This window comes from Salmo salar, chromosome 28, assembly GCF_965601325.2.
Source record: "Salmo salar chromosome 28, fSalSal1, whole genome shotgun sequence".
Taxonomy (NCBI): Eukaryota; Metazoa; Chordata; class Actinopteri; order Salmoniformes; family Salmonidae; genus Salmo; species Salmo salar.
In genome coordinates, this window is record NC_138318.1 from 8,874,888 (window position 1) to 8,891,533 (window position 16,646).

At 42.8% G+C, this 16,646-nt stretch overlaps 1 protein-coding gene across 1 annotated transcript; it reads right to left on the reverse strand.

The window, feature by feature from the left end:
* Window positions 1-1,666: 1,666 nt before the first annotated feature.
* Window positions 1,667-16,533, reverse strand: noc3l (NOC3-like DNA replication regulator). Its single transcript, XM_082970430.1, has 20 exons — window positions 16,366-16,533; window positions 15,666-15,870; window positions 15,292-15,415; window positions 14,307-14,470; window positions 14,102-14,167; window positions 13,829-13,959; window positions 12,480-12,735; window positions 11,721-11,896; window positions 11,342-11,470; window positions 11,110-11,241; window positions 10,403-10,483; window positions 10,173-10,273; window positions 9,990-10,062; window positions 9,842-9,905; window positions 8,522-8,593; window positions 7,800-7,981; window positions 7,553-7,681; window positions 7,364-7,461; window positions 3,471-3,555; window positions 1,667-3,331 (listed from the first exon to the last, which is right to left on the reverse strand). Exons 1-20 carry the CDS (start codon window positions 16,372-16,374, stop codon window positions 3,197-3,199), a joined length of 2,412 nt encoding a protein of 803 aa, XP_082826556.1. The 5' UTR covers window positions 16,375-16,533; the 3' UTR covers window positions 1,667-3,196.
* Between the last annotated feature and the right edge of the window lie 113 nt (window positions 16,534-16,646).

A 16,646-nucleotide genomic window follows, 5' to 3' on the forward strand; every position in this document is an offset into this window, starting at 1 on the left:
AATAAAAAATAAAATATATTTAACAGCCTACGTGTCAACAGTATGTTTATGGTGTAATGGAATGTTTTGCCTTGTGTGGTAGGTTTTGTGAGTTTTGACACTTGTGTAGGTGTCATAACCAGCCATAAAATAATGGAATATATTTCACAACAGGTGTTATGATGACCATGTTATGTCATGACCTTGTCATAACGTGTTACGACGCTGTGTGTCAGGCAAAAAAAACGTAGCTAGAAATACATGCAGCAATTAACATCCCATCATGCTGGTCATGTATATAAATGCCCAGTTGCCCATTATTTTGGCTACCATGGCTAGAAGGGATCTCTGTGTGCGTTTCACAAGATCTTAGCCCAATTGAACACTTATGGGAGATTCTGAAGTGGCGCCTGAGACAGCGGTTTCCACCACCGTCAACAGAACACCAAATGATTGAACGTCTCATGGAAGAATGGTGTCACATCCCTCCGATAGAGTTCCAGACACTTGTAGAATCTATGCCAAGGCGCATTGAAATTGTTCTGGTGGTGGCCCAACACCCTATTAAGACACTTTATTTGTGTTTCCTTTATTTTGGCAGGTGTGTGAGTGAAAGACATCTTCATAGAGTTGACCAGGCTGTGGAATGTTGTCACACTCTTCAATGGCTGTGCGAAGTTGCTGGATATTGGCAGGAACTGGAACATGCTGTCGATCCAGAGCATCCCAAACATGATCAATGGGTGACATGTCTGGTGAGTATCCAGGCCATGGAAGAACCGGGACATTTTCAGCTTCCAGGAATTGTGAACAGATCCTTGCGACACGGGGCTGAGCATTATCATGCTGAAATATGAGGTGATGGCGGCGGATGAATGGCACAACCATGGGCCTCAGGATCCCGTCACAGTATCTCTGTGCATTCAAATTGCCATCAATAAAATGCAATTGTGTTCGCTGGCCGTAGCCTATGCCTGCCCATACCATAAGCCTACCGCCACCATGGGGCAATCTGTTCACAATGTTGACATATTCAAACCGCTCACCCACACACCACCATACACGCTATCTGCCCGGTACAGTTAAAACCGGGATTAATCCGTGACGAGCACACTTCTCCAGCGTGCCAGTAGCCATCGAAGATGAAAATTTTTCCACTGAAGTTGGTTACAACACATAACCGCAGTCAGGTCAAGACCCTGGTGAGGACAACGAGCACGCAGTTGAGCTTCCTGAGACGGTTTCTGACAGTTTTTTAGAAATTCTTCACTTGTGCAAACCCACAATTTCATCAGCTGTCCGGGTGGCTGGTCTCAGATGATCCCGCAGGTGAAGAAGCCGGATGTGTAGGTCCTGGGCTGGCGTGGTCTGATGTCTCTACGACGACATTGGAAGTGGCTTATGGTAGAGAAGTCAACATTCAGTTCTCTGGTAACAGCTCTGGTAGACATTCCTGCAGTCTGCATGCCAATTGCACGCTCCCGCAACTTGAGATATCTTTGGCATTGTGTTGTGACACAACTGCACATTTTAGTGGCCTTTTATTGTCTCCAGTACAAGGTGCACCTGCGTAATGATCACGCTGTACAATCAGCTTCTTGATATGCCACGCCTGTCAGGTGGATGGATTATCTTGACAAAAGAGAAATTGCTCACAAACAAGGATGTAAACAAATTTGTGCATATGGAACATTTCTGGAATCTTTTATTTCAGCTCATGAAACATGGGACCAACACTTTACATGTTGCATTTTATATTTTTGTCTCACACACACCCTTCGAAAGTTTTCATACCCCTGGACTTATTCCAAATGTTGTTACAGCCTGAATTCAAAATGGATTTAATAGATTTCAATACCCCATAATGACAACTGAATTTTTTTATTTTTTTTAATGAAATACAGATATCTAACTTAAGTATTCACACCCCTGATTCAACACGATAGAATTGTCTTTGGCAGCGATTAAAGCTGTAAGTCTCAGAGCTTTTCACACCTGGCTGGATTGTACAATATTATCTTAAAAATTCTTCCAAGGCCTGTCAAGTTTATCATTGCTAGACAGCCATTTTCAAGACAATTTAAGTCAAAACTGTAACTAGGCCACTCAGGAATATTAGAAGTCGTCTTGGTAAGCAACTCCAGTGTATATTTGACCTTGTTTTAGGTTATTGTCCCGCTGAAAAGTGTCGGATGGAAAGCAGACACCCAGTTAAGATTTTATTTTTTATCCTAAAAAAAACTCCCATGTCGATAACGAGCATACTATAACATGTTGCACCCACCACGTTTGAAAATATGAGTGGTACTCAGTGAAGTGTTGTTGGATTTGCCCTTAACATAACACTTCGTATTCAGTACAAAAAGTGTAATTCTTTGCAGTTGTACTTTAGTTTCTTATTGCAAACAGGATGCATGTTTTGGAAAATGTTTTATTCTGTATAGATTTCCTTTTCACTCGTTTGGGTTTGAATAACTACAATGTTGATACATCCAGTTTCCTCCTTTCACAGCCATTAAACTGTTTAAAAGTCACCATTGGCCTCATGGTGAAATCCCTGAGCGGTTTCCTTCCTCTCCGGCAACTGAGTTAGGAATGACGCCTATATCTTTGTCTACTGATATAACTTCATACTCAATGTCAGCTTTTTAAAATGTATTCTTACCCATCTACCAATAGGTACCCTTCTTTGCAAGGCATTGGAGAACCTCCTTGGTCTGAAATTCACTGCTTAACTGAGGGACCTTACAGATAATTGTGAGAGGTTGTCACAAAAACATAATCATGATATAGAGCGAGTCCATGCAACTTAAGCACATTTTTACTTCTGAACTTAATTAGGCTTGCCATAAAAGGGGTTGAATACTTGATTTCAGCTTTTATACATTTCTAAAAACATAATTTCGCTTTGACATTATGGGGTATTGTGTGTAGGCCAATCTCAATGTAATCCATTTTAAATTCAGGTTGTAACAATATGGAAAAAGTCAAGGGGTGCGACTACTTTCTGAAGGCACTGTAGGTCAGGGATATGAGTAATCAATGAGGCAGGTGGTTTAACTCAACACTTAACTGTATCCATTCTTGTCAAAAAGAACAACAGCAACGAGAACAATCAAAAAGCAATGTCACCAGCATACGGTTATTTTACAGTCCATTTAGAACTAAAATACAGGGCACAAAGGAAAGGGGGTGTTTTCCGGTGGGGTCTGAAGTATTACGTGCTGTTGGTCTGTGGTAGAACTGCAGAGAAATCCAGCGATATAGGATCCTCTTCCTCCGCTGAGAGAACACGATCAATCTGCTGCTTTAATTTATCATCCAGCAGGGCAGGGCCTATCGTGAAATAATCCTGCAACAAAATGCAAAGTGTTTGGAGACCAGATTAGCACAAAGACAATTCAGTCAAGTGGGCCTAATAACATTCTGGAATATATAATATATAGACAGAGAGGGAAGTGTACTACAGAGAGGGAAGTGTACTACTGTACCTTCTTCTTTGTGGAAGGCGCTGCCACTGGAGGATTGAAGGTCATGTCTTTAGCTCTGTAGTCCTCAAACAGCTCCACTGGGTGCCTGAGACGGGTTAAAGGTCATTTACTCCCAACAGAGGCTAGCGCTTTTTACATACTGCACCTGCACACATCTTTGGTCAATATCCCACGCACCGTAGAGAATTACTTCAGGGACCATACACATTTTGACAGATGGAATTTCATTACTTTTAACCAAATTTTCATGACAATTGGCAGCGTCTCTATGTACGTATAAAATAAAAAGTAGGCGCGACACTGGGAGGCTGCGCTCTGATCCCATGTACCATCTCCTTCCGTTGTGCAAGGCACTTACACCCCCCCCAAGTACAATACCTGTTAGGGAACTGTAGAAGTATATTAATTCAACCATTTAAAAAACAAAAACAAGCACACTTAAAAGCCAAACATGCACAAGTAAAATGGAGGATAACAGAGTCTGGGACTTATTCCCATTGTGGTCCTCTACTGGGGATGCAGATTTGATCAAGCCCTGCTCAGAGACAGTTCATTAAAGTCCGGTTGAGCAGATCATTTATTAAAATGTGGTTTTGTTGGAGGGGGACTGGAATAAAAGCCTGCACACCCATTTGCTCTACTGGAGGATGGTTGACCACCCTTGACGTAGAAAATTACAACCAAATACATGTTATGCCTTTTGAAATAATTTGCTCATTCAATATATCAAAGATCAAATGGCTATGGTAGGCTACACATCTTTTTATTTAGCTGAAGCAAGCCCACTAATTTTCTTCAGGAAATATACCTTTTCTAGTGTAGTCATATTTAGCCATCTTCAAAGTAAACACTTCTAAGGGTGACTAGCATCTTGAGTTGCCATGTCCCATACATTGAAACGCCAAAACAAGTTTTGAAGCCACATAATCCAAAAGGCTACATCTATTTTTCCCTAAAATTACTGTTCGCGATTCATAAATTACTATTTGAATTTACCGCGATTGAACCAAATCCCAACTAATACAATGGCGAAGTGAATCATTCGGTGTGTGGCCTTACGTGCGAGTGTCGGTGGAAAGTTTTTGGGGACATGACAAAAACAAATAATAATAAAGAGTTAACTAGATGGTACTAGAATTCGCTGACTCGTTATTAGTCTGTTCTCCATCATATTTTATAGGCCTACCTAGGGTGACCACATTTAAAAATGCCCAAATGCGGGAGAGTGTAGCCTACATAAATAACTCAAATCCCCCTCCCACTCATGGTGTAGAGAATTTCTTAGGCGCCAGAGCGCAAATAAAAATGTAAAATACATTTCTCAAACTTTGTACCGACAGATGTAGTCTATTGAATATCATTATAGAATAGGCCAGTGCATCAAATTCATCCTCCAATTGCAACGTCTGCCTATGCCCACACAGTCTCAAGAAAAGGTTTTATTTTTTTATACCCTCAAACACCAAGTTAGGGACGCCTAATTTCAAAATAGGCCTTCATTGAATGATATCACTTTTACTGGTGAAACGGCCAAACGGCATCTGCATGCCAATCATTTGATGTCAATCAGTTTCATGGGAATATACATTTAGATCTTCTTGAATTACTGTTTTGTGAGCAAATTAGAGCGGATGGTGTTAAACGATATAGCCTTCCTGGATTTTGTTTCAATCAAAACACTTTCTGCCGAGCGGCACTCGCTGTTGAGTTTTGGCAGCATTACATTTATTTTGTTACTTTTCAGCTGACCGTCCTAAAATCTTATTAAATTAGGTGTTTTTTGGGGGTGTAACTAACGTTACACTATGCTACTATATTTGGTTCTGTTGTGTAGAATACTAAATAATGATTGTGATATTCCAAGACATCAACTTTTAACTTGACTAAATCAGCACCACTGTGTGAAGTGGCAGAGCCACGCTCTTCGTCAGAAGCATGCTTTTTGTAAGTTTCAGTTAGGCCCAACTCCTCTCAAAGTTGAGCTGGAATTTAGCCCGAAAGGATTTGATAAATGTTATTGGTTGACATGACATTGGCCTGTCTTGTCTCGCGCTGCGCAGAATATTAGATCTCAACAACGATTGGAGAAGTGTTTATCACCACCAGTACCACACCCTTTAGATAGCTTTTCATTAGCGCAACATGACTGCAAGAGACAGGTTGGAATGTCTACCTGCAAAAGGGACAAAAATCAACCTTTTTTTCTAAATTAGTGGTGCTTGAATTTGTTGATAAAATGCGAGTGAGATGAGGGCAGTGGTAAGGTAGACCCCTAAAATGGCGGGTAATCCAAGAAAGAAGGCCAGTACATTGCAATACATTTTAGTGAACTATTAACAGAATACATTTACAAAAGAATACATATCGGAGCAGTCAGCATTTTACATCAAGACGCTAAACTGCAACGCGTTTCGACTACAAGTCTTCTGCAGGCATCATTGTGGACGGAAGAGGACGTGTCTCTAGAAATAGAGGTGGGGACAAGTAAATGTCACATGACAGGTAAATAACTACAAAGTTATGTGGATTGGCTAGTTCAGCCACATCGTTGCAGATGTGTATAAAATTGAGCACACCGCCATGCAATCGCCATAGACAAACATTGGCAGTAGAATGGCCTTACTTAAGAGCTCAGTGACTTTCAATGTGACATGGTCATAGGATACCACCTTTCCAACAAGTCTGTCAAATTTCTGCCCTGCTAGAGCGTCCCCGGTCAGCTGTAAGTGCTGTTATTGTGAAGTGGAAACGTCTAGGTGCAACAATGGCTCAGCTGCGACGTGGTAGGCCACACAAGCTCACAGAACGGGACCGCCAAGTGCTGAAGCGTGTAAAAAATTGTCTGGCCTCGGTTGCAACACTCAGTACTGAGTTCCAAACTGCCTCTGGAAGCAACGTCAGCACAAGAACCGTTCGTCGAGAGTTTCAGGAAATGGGTTTCCATAGCCGAGAAGCCGCGCACAAGTCTAAGATCACCATACGCAATGCCAAGCGTTGGCTGGAGTGATGTAAAGCTCGCCACCGTTGGACTCCTGAGCAGTGTAAACATTCTCTGGATTGATGAATCACGCGTCACCATCTGGCAGTCAAACGTTCGAATCTGGGTTTGGCAGATGCCAGGAGAATGCTACCTGCCCAAATGCATAGTGCCAATTGTAAAGTTTGGTGGAGGAGGAATAATGGTCCTGGGGCTGGTTTTCATGGTTCGGGCTAGGCCCCTTAGTTCCAGTGAAGGGAAATGTTAACGTGGGGAGTATTTCTAGCTGTAATTAAGCCCTTTTGCGGGTCAGCTCCCAAGTGGGTCTAATTTATTTATTTAAATTGACTGATTTCCTTATATGAACTAACTTGTTGCATGTTGCGTTTTTTTTGGCTCAGTATACAAAACAAATCTACATTATCACGTCAGTGTATAGAGGCAACAAACGTGGGACATAATTGTTTGGTTGCAGGACGCAGGACAAAGGGCCAAAATGCGGGACTCTCTCGCACAATTTGGGACATGTCACCCTAGGCCTTCTGCTGTAATGTCCGACTGTCGCTCTCTTTCTTTAAACAATGGCCAACTAGTCTCGCACACATGCAACTGATGCGCGCGAACACAGATGCGCTAAAGTGTCCTTCCCATCCTGGCTGAGATGTAGATTTTTGTATTTGATTGATAAAATAAAAACTGTACCTAAATAAATTACATGAATAGAAATTATAATACAATTTCCGAAAAGCTTTTTCTGGTCTGGATTTTTTTTTAATGTATTTTTCCAGGATTTTCATGACCATACAAACACTGGGATTGTATGAGTATTTGTAAGAGAACTGGAGGAGCAGCACCACTGTGTGAAGAGGATAAATGAAATGTGAGATTTGAAGTTTGGGGATCCTCTTGTTCTTACCTTCGAGCGAGTTGAACGATTAGCGCTCCAGATCCTTCACTAGGAGCCCCTGCACAAAGGTGAGTGGCAAACCTCCTGACCACTGGGTGGTAATGTCTCTGCAACACAACAACAGCAACGCCATCAGCTATACCTGTGTGTGTGTGTGTGTATTTCTTTTTTGTGTGTGTGTGCTTTTTGCGTGTTTACCTTGAGTGTGTGTAGCTCCCACAGGGCAGTGTTCTGAGGGTTGCAGTACTCCGGCTCATCCAGCTCAGGAAGGAACACCCCGCTACCCTGAGCCTCATTGTCCAGGAGGATGTCACACTTGGGGAAGGTCTGCGGAGAGAGAGGGGGAGCACAGCTTTATTAATCACACACACATATATGCTCTCACACTCTTCATGCACTCTCTCTCTCCATAGTACACGCAGATGCACACGTGATAAACACTTACATGCATCAACGTCCTGTTGGACGCCAGGATTCCCACGGTAGCGTTGGGCAGTGTGTGCAGACTGAGCGTGCTCAGTCTCTTGACGAAGGCCAGGGCGCGCTGCAGGGTCACCTGTTTCCTGCGCTTGGTCAGCATCACGTCGAGACAACGCAGCACGATGCTGATGTCTTCATTAGATGCACCTGGGAAGAGCATCCACATTATTTAAAGGCCCAGCGCAGTCACAAACTAGATTTTCCGGTGTTTTATATACATTTCCACAACGAGGTTGGATTAACTGTGAAAATGATACTGCCCTTTAAGTGTAAGATTTTTTTTTAAATAACCCCCCCCCCCCCGGGGTTATTTCCCCAGACAGTCCTAGCAAAATTCTTGCTTAAGAAATCGCTCTTTGCTAAGAAGTTATTTCTGTTTCTTTTTGACCATTTTAATTCACAGTAAGGTATTTAATAGTACCCAGAAATGATTTGATATTGAGATACAAAACAGCTGCATTGGACCTTCTAACACTTATGAACAGTCCCTCCAGATACAGGTGGACCTTCAGAGCACCACGGATCTAGCGTCAGAGCCAGACATGGATTTGAATAAGCTCTAGGGTAGTCTGACTTACCAGCATTGAGTTTGAGCAGTGTCTTGTACAGGTGGACCTTCAGAGCACCACGGATCTAGTGTCAGAGCCAGACATGGATTTGAATAAGCTCTAGGGTAGTCTGACTTACCAGCATTGAGTTTGAGCAGTGTCTTGTACAGGTGGCTGTAGAACTTCAGTGGGTCAATATTGAGGACATCACCTATCCGCAAAAGAGGGAAATTAATTAAAGGAACAGTATGCTACGTCAACGCTTGTGATCCGGGACTGAGATAAATGTGTTGTTTCGCAGTAATTTTAAGTTCTACGTGGTCCATCTACTAAAATCAGCATTTTTTTGTGTCTGACATCACGCACCATATTGCCGCAGCACTGCATTAGTGGAAACCAAGACTGTTCTCAGGGCAGGCGTGGTTGTAGCTAGATATGTTTGAGTCACGTCTGAGATCATTTTAGCTAACCCTAAATCTTTTCCTAACCGTAAGCCAATTCTCCTATTGACCCTCCCGGAGATTGGCGCTAACATGGATACAAATTGTTAACAATTTAAAAAAAAATCCTGTGACACCCGATCGCCACGTGAACCTAATACGATGTAAGCATACTGTGTCTAGAACAAATCAGCCATTTACGTCGCCATGAAGTATACACATTCCACTTACATGTGCTCAAACTAACAGTGGACCAAATTATTCCACAGCGTTTTTTCCTTCAACTACTATCACGCAAAGTGATTATTTCTCCTCTCCCCCTTGGCCCTTTGTCCGTCTGGTGTGAGGAGGGCGCCGTTGCAAATAGCAACCTCAGAGTTTGAGACATGGCGATATAGCTGCAGCTTGAACATGGTGAGATTTTAGACTCCTAAATTGATAGTGCAGTTATTTTCGGGGCTTTTATACAGCCTGCTAGCTACATCACATGCTGATATTGACTTTGGTATTACAACCGGCCTGCCCAGAGAGCATTTCATTGGGTTTTGTAGTCGACTTGAGCTCCAACAGATTTCCACAACATTTTGTTGGACTCGACCGATACTTTTCCCGTGTGCGTATGCGCGGGCTACATGAAGAAGTATCGCTCCAAAATGGAATATAACGTTGCAGATAAAGATCGAATGACAGCGTTTCATGTGTACAACATCTAAAGACCTAAAGCACTATACGGAGAGCATTGTTGTCTCTAAAAGGACGAATTTGGGTGTTTTTGGAGCCTTTGTTAATGTTTTAGCTGTGCCCATGCAACTGCAGAACGAGCACGAGGAAGTATATCGCTGATGGGTTCAATTTCTCAAAATCAAGTGAAATTTCAAAAATAGTGTCTGGACATATACATCCAAAATATGGGTTTGGTTACAAAAAAGTGAACCTATCCTTTAAGCACATACAGTATGTAATATACACAGTATTCAGTGAGGTTTTTATTATTGAAGTCGTCATAGACCATCACCGACCTTGACCAGAGAGAATGTTGAAAGCTGTCTGAATGCAGTGAAGGCTTTCCCGATAGGTCAGATCCTACAGAGAACAAAAGTCATTAGCCAATCATACACGATGATGTGAATAGTATTTTGATAGGATTGGTAGAATATGTATACTCACTCCTGATTGGATAAGATGTTGAAGAACGTTCAACAAGTCATCAAAGAACTCCAGGTTGATCAGATGGGCAAACCTTAGGAGAAAAATATTTTGTCTTAAAAGAAAGCCTCCATAATTCATAAACAAATATTTCCATTTGTCAGGAAGTGAGTCATGTCTCTGGGAACAGGTCATCTCTCTTACTTTGCTAGACCTTCTAAAACAGAGGGAAGCAGGATCGACTTCTGAGCTTTCTTCAGTATTCTGAAGTATATCAAGAACACTATGTTCAACGTCTCTGTGTGCTAGGAGAGAGAGAGAGAACAATTGGAATGACAGTTAGACCTTTTGTCGTGAGAAGCGCGAAAGTGTTTTCACAAAAACAAAATTGGGTCGTTTCAGGTCTGTTGTAACGTTGGGGAATAAACACTCACCAGTTTGAGCTTCTTGTCTTTGTTCTCTGATGCCTCAGCCTCTAGCAGCTCTTTCTCTAGTTTCTCTTCAGCCTTCTTCCACTGTGAGGATGACAGGACACGTCCATTACACTCTTCTCACAGACACATCAACAACAAAAAATGTACACTCGCAGATTGTACACAGGCAGACACACAATAAGCAAGGCAAACTGCAGTCAGCTTCTGCAATACGTTAGGAAATAAAGAACATTGTGTTCTTCATTTCACCTGCCACAATATTATGACGCTTACAGTAGTCGCCAGTCACGTGTTATTTTTTTTTTTTTTTTTACAAGCACACAACGATGAGAGGCCGGAGTCTTGAGTCACTCACTATTGTGCAGCATGCGCCAGGTGATCTAATTACAGTATGGATTTGACAACTAAATGTTGGCCAGCTAGATCTCTTATAACTATTCCGTTAACTGTCTGAAAACAGTGCCCCGGTATTACCAACTATCCAGGTATGGCACAAGGTCTGTATCAAGGTATGACAATCTGGATACCGCCCAAGCCTAGTACAAAACCAAAGATATTGATCGGTTTTAAGTCGGCCATTTTGTGCAATTGATGACCAATCTGAGCAAAACACACTTTAACCAGGTGCTGTAGACTAGAGTGTCCATAGGGCTGTGCAGCAGGCTGAACGTTTGACGTCCCTACACACAGGTGTGTGGGCTACTGACCTTCCTTTGCATCCTGGACAGATTCTTCTTTTTGTCTTTATAGTTCATGAACTTCTTTTTGGGAGCTGTGTCATCTGTATCTTTCTTCACCTCCACCTCCTTTATCCTGAGGCAGATGAGAACCTTGAGTAGCTGTGGGGGTGAAGAGTGGGAACATTTTAGATGCATTTCTTTAAGAGCCGTGTCATAGGAAAAAAAAACTTTTAAGACTTGAATAGTAGGTGAATAGTACCTCTGGTCTGACGTCATAGTTTTTGCTTTTGACCAGTCCGGAGATCACTTTGACTGTCCCTAGTGAGGCCTGGCCATGTTTGTCCTGCTTCAGTAGCTTCTTGACTGCTTCACAGCACATGTCAGACACCTGGACAAAGAAGATAACGTCAACTCAGTTAACAGTCAGACGAGAGACAAACACAACCCCTCATATATCCAAGAGAAAACCGTGGCTTTTGATTGATAGTCAAATGAATCTTAATTGAGAGAAACCCGCCTCTACAGAGCCCATTCCCATTGTAAAGGCTATAGCTACAAAGTCTAAAGCTAATATTGTAGTGAACACCACGTGACAAGATGTAGAACTACGGGCTTGATTACGGGCCTCCCAGACTCACCCTCTTGATAGGGTCGTTCATCAGGGGCACCACCATGACGATGATGTTGTTGTGGAAGTTGAAGTGTGGCAGGGCCACCAGCAGCTCACAGATACAGCGGATGGCCACCTCAGCCAGGCCCTTATAAGACTGCAGTGACACCGCCTCGCTCCTCTTTCTCTTCTTCTGCTTCCAGTCTACGGGGCAGGGGGTTCACACAGCAAATAGTTACAACCAACAGCAGCCACTCATTCATATCAACTAGTCAAAACAAGAACAGTGAACCAGTCACAACAAGTCATCAATGTCAACCAGCCATAACAAATAGACGGATTGGCTGAAACCACAAAAATGTGCACACATTGATGTGCCCGGAAGGTGTGCGTTATCATTCTGAACGGTCAGATAGCTCGCAGCAGTGTCAAGAAGCAGCCACGTGGGGAATCGTAGGTGGCTCATTTCATGTTGTTATTGATACCATGTCTTGTTTTGAGGTGTTTTGACTGATGTCATATCTATGCTAATATGGCTCAAATTCGCTAACTAGCTAACCAAGAACTGTAACAATGTATTTGAGCGACAAGTGCTCGTTGTGTAACTGTATATATAGTTTACATGTCAACGGTCTAAGCCAACCTTGTCTGTTTTGCCTCATGTTGCTAAACAACCAACCCGTCTATATGAACTAGTCACAAGGCATCGACATCAGCCAGTCCCAGCAAACATCAGCCAGTCAAAACAAGTCATCAATATCAACAAATAGAGATAGAAGTGGACTACCTTTGACCGTTTGCTCCAGGTTCTCCAGGTAGAACTTGTACTGGCTCACCAAGCCCTCCTCAAATTCCCTCAGCTGCTGGGTCTCTTTCTTCACCTTTGAGGCTTTCTCGGTCTCTGTCAGGGGTCTGATTCTGTAGGAGGGGACGATGTCCTTGAAGACCTCCATCAGAGAGACCATGACCAGCTTTCTGACCGTCACGGCCACATAGGGGTCGGTCTCCACCAGCATGGCTCGCAGCTCCTTCAGCTTCTTGATCTGAACAAAGATAGAAAGTTCAGACATTGGATTTACACAGAAAACATCAATACCAGAACAGTGAAACAAAACATTTGCTAAGTCTGCTTCTCTGTGCTACGTGATTATTGGTCAACGTGACATAGAATAATACCTTTTTGCCACGGGGACTAGGAAGCAAGAGTAGCCCGAGGAATCTAACGCACAGTTCACACGCCGAACTTATGGCGAGTCGAACTGAATAGAAACAAAGAGCGCGCTGGCACGGTTGAGAGCTTTTCCTGATGTACCAACTGGTTTCATACAACTCCTCTCAACACCGCAGACTTCCTTGTTGGCATCAGATCAAATTCAGGCATAACAGCGACCTCTTTGTGTTAAAGAAAGCGCAAAGTTTCTTGTACTAAAAAGGCAAAGAAAGACGACTCGCCCACCTGTGCAGCGCGGAAGTTAATGTTTGCAACCATGAATATGATCAGTTTAATGTGTATCGGTTAACGTAATCTGTCTTCAGATTTCATAACTCCCTTTTACTAAGGAAGTCCGAAGTCTCCTCATCCCTAAAATAAACCACGATAGATATGTTAGCATAGCGATATTATGTGCAACGCAGACTTTCCATTTTCTCCTGAGATTGCAAAACTATTTGTAGGTTGATGTAGTGCCCATCGGTTTGAACGTGTTGAAGTCGTGTTTTTACTGTTAGTTGCTGGTTTCAAAAAGCACCAAAAACTACACTCACCATGAGCCTTTTAGTGTTTCTGCCCTCACATGAACAGACCCTGGGTCTGTTCTAACGCCTCCACCTGCGAATCCGAGGCCATCATTGTGCTTCCGTTGTGGGTGTGGTAGCGAAGCAACCTTTATTTGCATGCAATTAACATATATTAATATATGCATCACCATTTCTCCCGACAGTGGAAAAACTGCTCGGGCGCGCAGCATGAAACAGAGGCGTGCCTTCACATGCACTGTGCTGAACTATCGTCAGAGGTCCGACAAGGCGCACCGCGTAGTTTCAGACGGCACTCTATTCCAGCTCTTCCAAAGAGAAAGTGATGTATTTTTTGGGGGTTCGGTGCGGAGATGCAGGGTTGTTCGAACCCGGGCTTACGTTGGTGGTGGGGTCTGAGAGGATGTCCGATCCCAGACTAGCGATTCGTAGTTTCCTGTTGGTCAGCTTCTGTGTGCGGAGCTTCAGCTGCTCCTGAGGGGTCAGGGCCGGCCCAGCCACAGCCTCCTCCTCTGTGGAAACATACCAGCAACATCAGAGAGAAGCACCTCATCTACTGATCAGGACCGGGCTACCAATAGTTGGTCTAACAATACATTCTACACAGAGAGGATGACTGACTCAAGTCAAAAAAGGGGTTCATGATGCTGGTACCGTTTTCAAATTGCTCCAAGCCAGTCGGGGCATCTCCTTCCTCCTCCTCAGCCTTTTTTGCTACAACTAAAAACAAGACAAAGCAATACAACTCAATTGTATCAATAGAGCTGTAAATTCGAAAACTTTTTAACAATATGACTTAGGTGGAAATGCAAACTTACAGGTGAAGATGTTCAGGGGTAACACATATTAATCATCCTACCAGGTTTCTCCATGCTCTGAGGGATGAGGCCTCTAATCTTGTCTTTGATTGGCAGGAGGTGAATGACCTCCTTTTCCTCTGTAAGCTGCATCTTTCTGGGCATCTTCTCATAACTCTCTGGCCCCTGCTGCTCCCCCTTGCGCTTTTTGGCATGCACTGGACCACTGCAGGTATTCAAGTAAGGTTAAGTGAGGAGAGTAGTTAAACATAGCTATACATTTCAACATGTGTGTTATGATCTACTTGTGATGGGATGTACATGAGATTGATAGAAAGATGGTACATAACTGATGGGGGGCTACAGTTACATAACGGATATCATTTGAGACGTTATATCACATAGCAATATTTTTGTGCTAGATGGCTGTACCTGCACCAAAATGGCAGTAGTTTTCCTTCATAGCTTGTTCTCCATCTTATTTTTAAGTAGGGCGGCAATTTGTTTTCTGCACTTTTATGTCCATGAGGGATAAACTCATTTTCTCATGGATCTCTCTTGTCCCTCTGCAGCAGACATATGGTGAGCAATCTCTTTGGAACATCCTATCGTAATAAAATCACAATATAGAATCGCAATACGTATAGATTCGTGAGAACCGCAATACATATTGTATCGGCATCTAAGTATCGTGATAATATCGTATCGCGAGGTCCCTGGCAATTCCCAGCCATAGAACATAACTGTAAAGAAATCCTGACTGGCAACATGGCCAGGATATTTTTCACATTTTTGACGGTATGAAGCTTGGTGGGAGAAAGGGGACTCACTCAAGTAGCGGAGTAAACTATAAACACGGATGTTACACATGGTGGACTGGCGTATTACATTTAACAAACTGGCGTATTACATTTAACAAACCAAACATTGAAATACCGTTACAGAAGGCAAGTACAACCCCAAAACGGTCCGTCCATCAATACCGAAATATTAAAATACAGTATACCGCCCAGCCCTACAAAAATACTGTAAGGACTGTGTAATTACCTTGACGACAGGTCTCTGGTGAGGAAGGAGGCTTTCTGAGCCATTGCCTTGATCTGCTCCAGGTCATCTTCATCCATCATGTCCATTGGCAGGGACTCCACAAACTCCTCCTCCTCTTCATCCTCTGTAACAGACACCAGACAGGGACATGTAATTAACGCCACCAAACAGCACACACAAAAACAATAGATGATAATAACTTTATATCGGTTCCGTAATTATTTCGATGCCATAGTGTGGAACAGTGAATGAATTGTAAACCAAACTATATGTTACCGATTACAGTACAGACATCATTCAGCTTGAGTGCTAGATGTCAGGGCCTAGATGTTAAGCTATACTACTGTATGGGTGGGTCGTCATGCTGCACACACCTGGCCTCTTCTTGTAGCGCTCCAGAGGGAGGGGGGTCTTCAAGACAGCATCTTTGATAGCTGCCCGGAGCTTCTTCTGCTCCTTGCGGTGTTTCTTGTCGGTACTCTCTTTCTTGAACTGACGATTCTTTAGCTTGTTGTCAAGCTTCACATTACTTGTCTTCAGTAGCCTGCGAAAGCTCGGCTTCCTCTTCTTACTCCTTGGCTGTTGGTGAGAAAAGATCGTCAGTGCTTTGTATTCATAAGGACAACCTGGGTAATGATTTGGGGTTGCATAGTTACTAGCTAGTACAGCTAGACTATGGTATGAAATGAATGCATGTCAAGCAATGTGAATTCTTATATAAGCCAACAACACATGGCAGGTAGGTATAGCTAGGGTTCCTCTGGTAAAAACCACTGTCAAAACTGCAAGCAGTGCAGACATAACTAGTTAGCTAATAGTTAGTGTAACGTTATTTGTATTTAGTTGAAGCAATGACGACAGGCTGTTTACAATAGCCCAATTTCTCGAAAATATGTGGATAACATAGTGTCCACTAAAATAATGGTGATTAACAGTAGTTGACAAAATGTTCCGCGTAAATTACAGCCATTGAGAGCTAACAAAATGAGTAAGTACATAGCTAGTTAGCTATACAGCTAAAACAATTCAGCTGGCAGCGTTACTATCTATCTAGCTATTACACGATGTACTTACCGGAGCCATCGTAAAATACTTATTTTAAAGACGGAGCGCTTGTCTAAGTCGATATCAAATAAGTAGCCTTAAGTGTATTATAATAATAGTTGGCTATAAACTGTAAAAACGTTCCCACACGTGTGTTTCTTTCCTATACCGGAAGTAATTTTGTTCTAAGTAAAAATGATGGAAGTGTGTTCTCCTCATAGATGAAAAAAATCGAATTCAAATAAATGCCACCTAGTGGTTGGGAAGACCTGTTTGCTTGGGTGCACCGGCAGTCAGCAAACACTGACTGT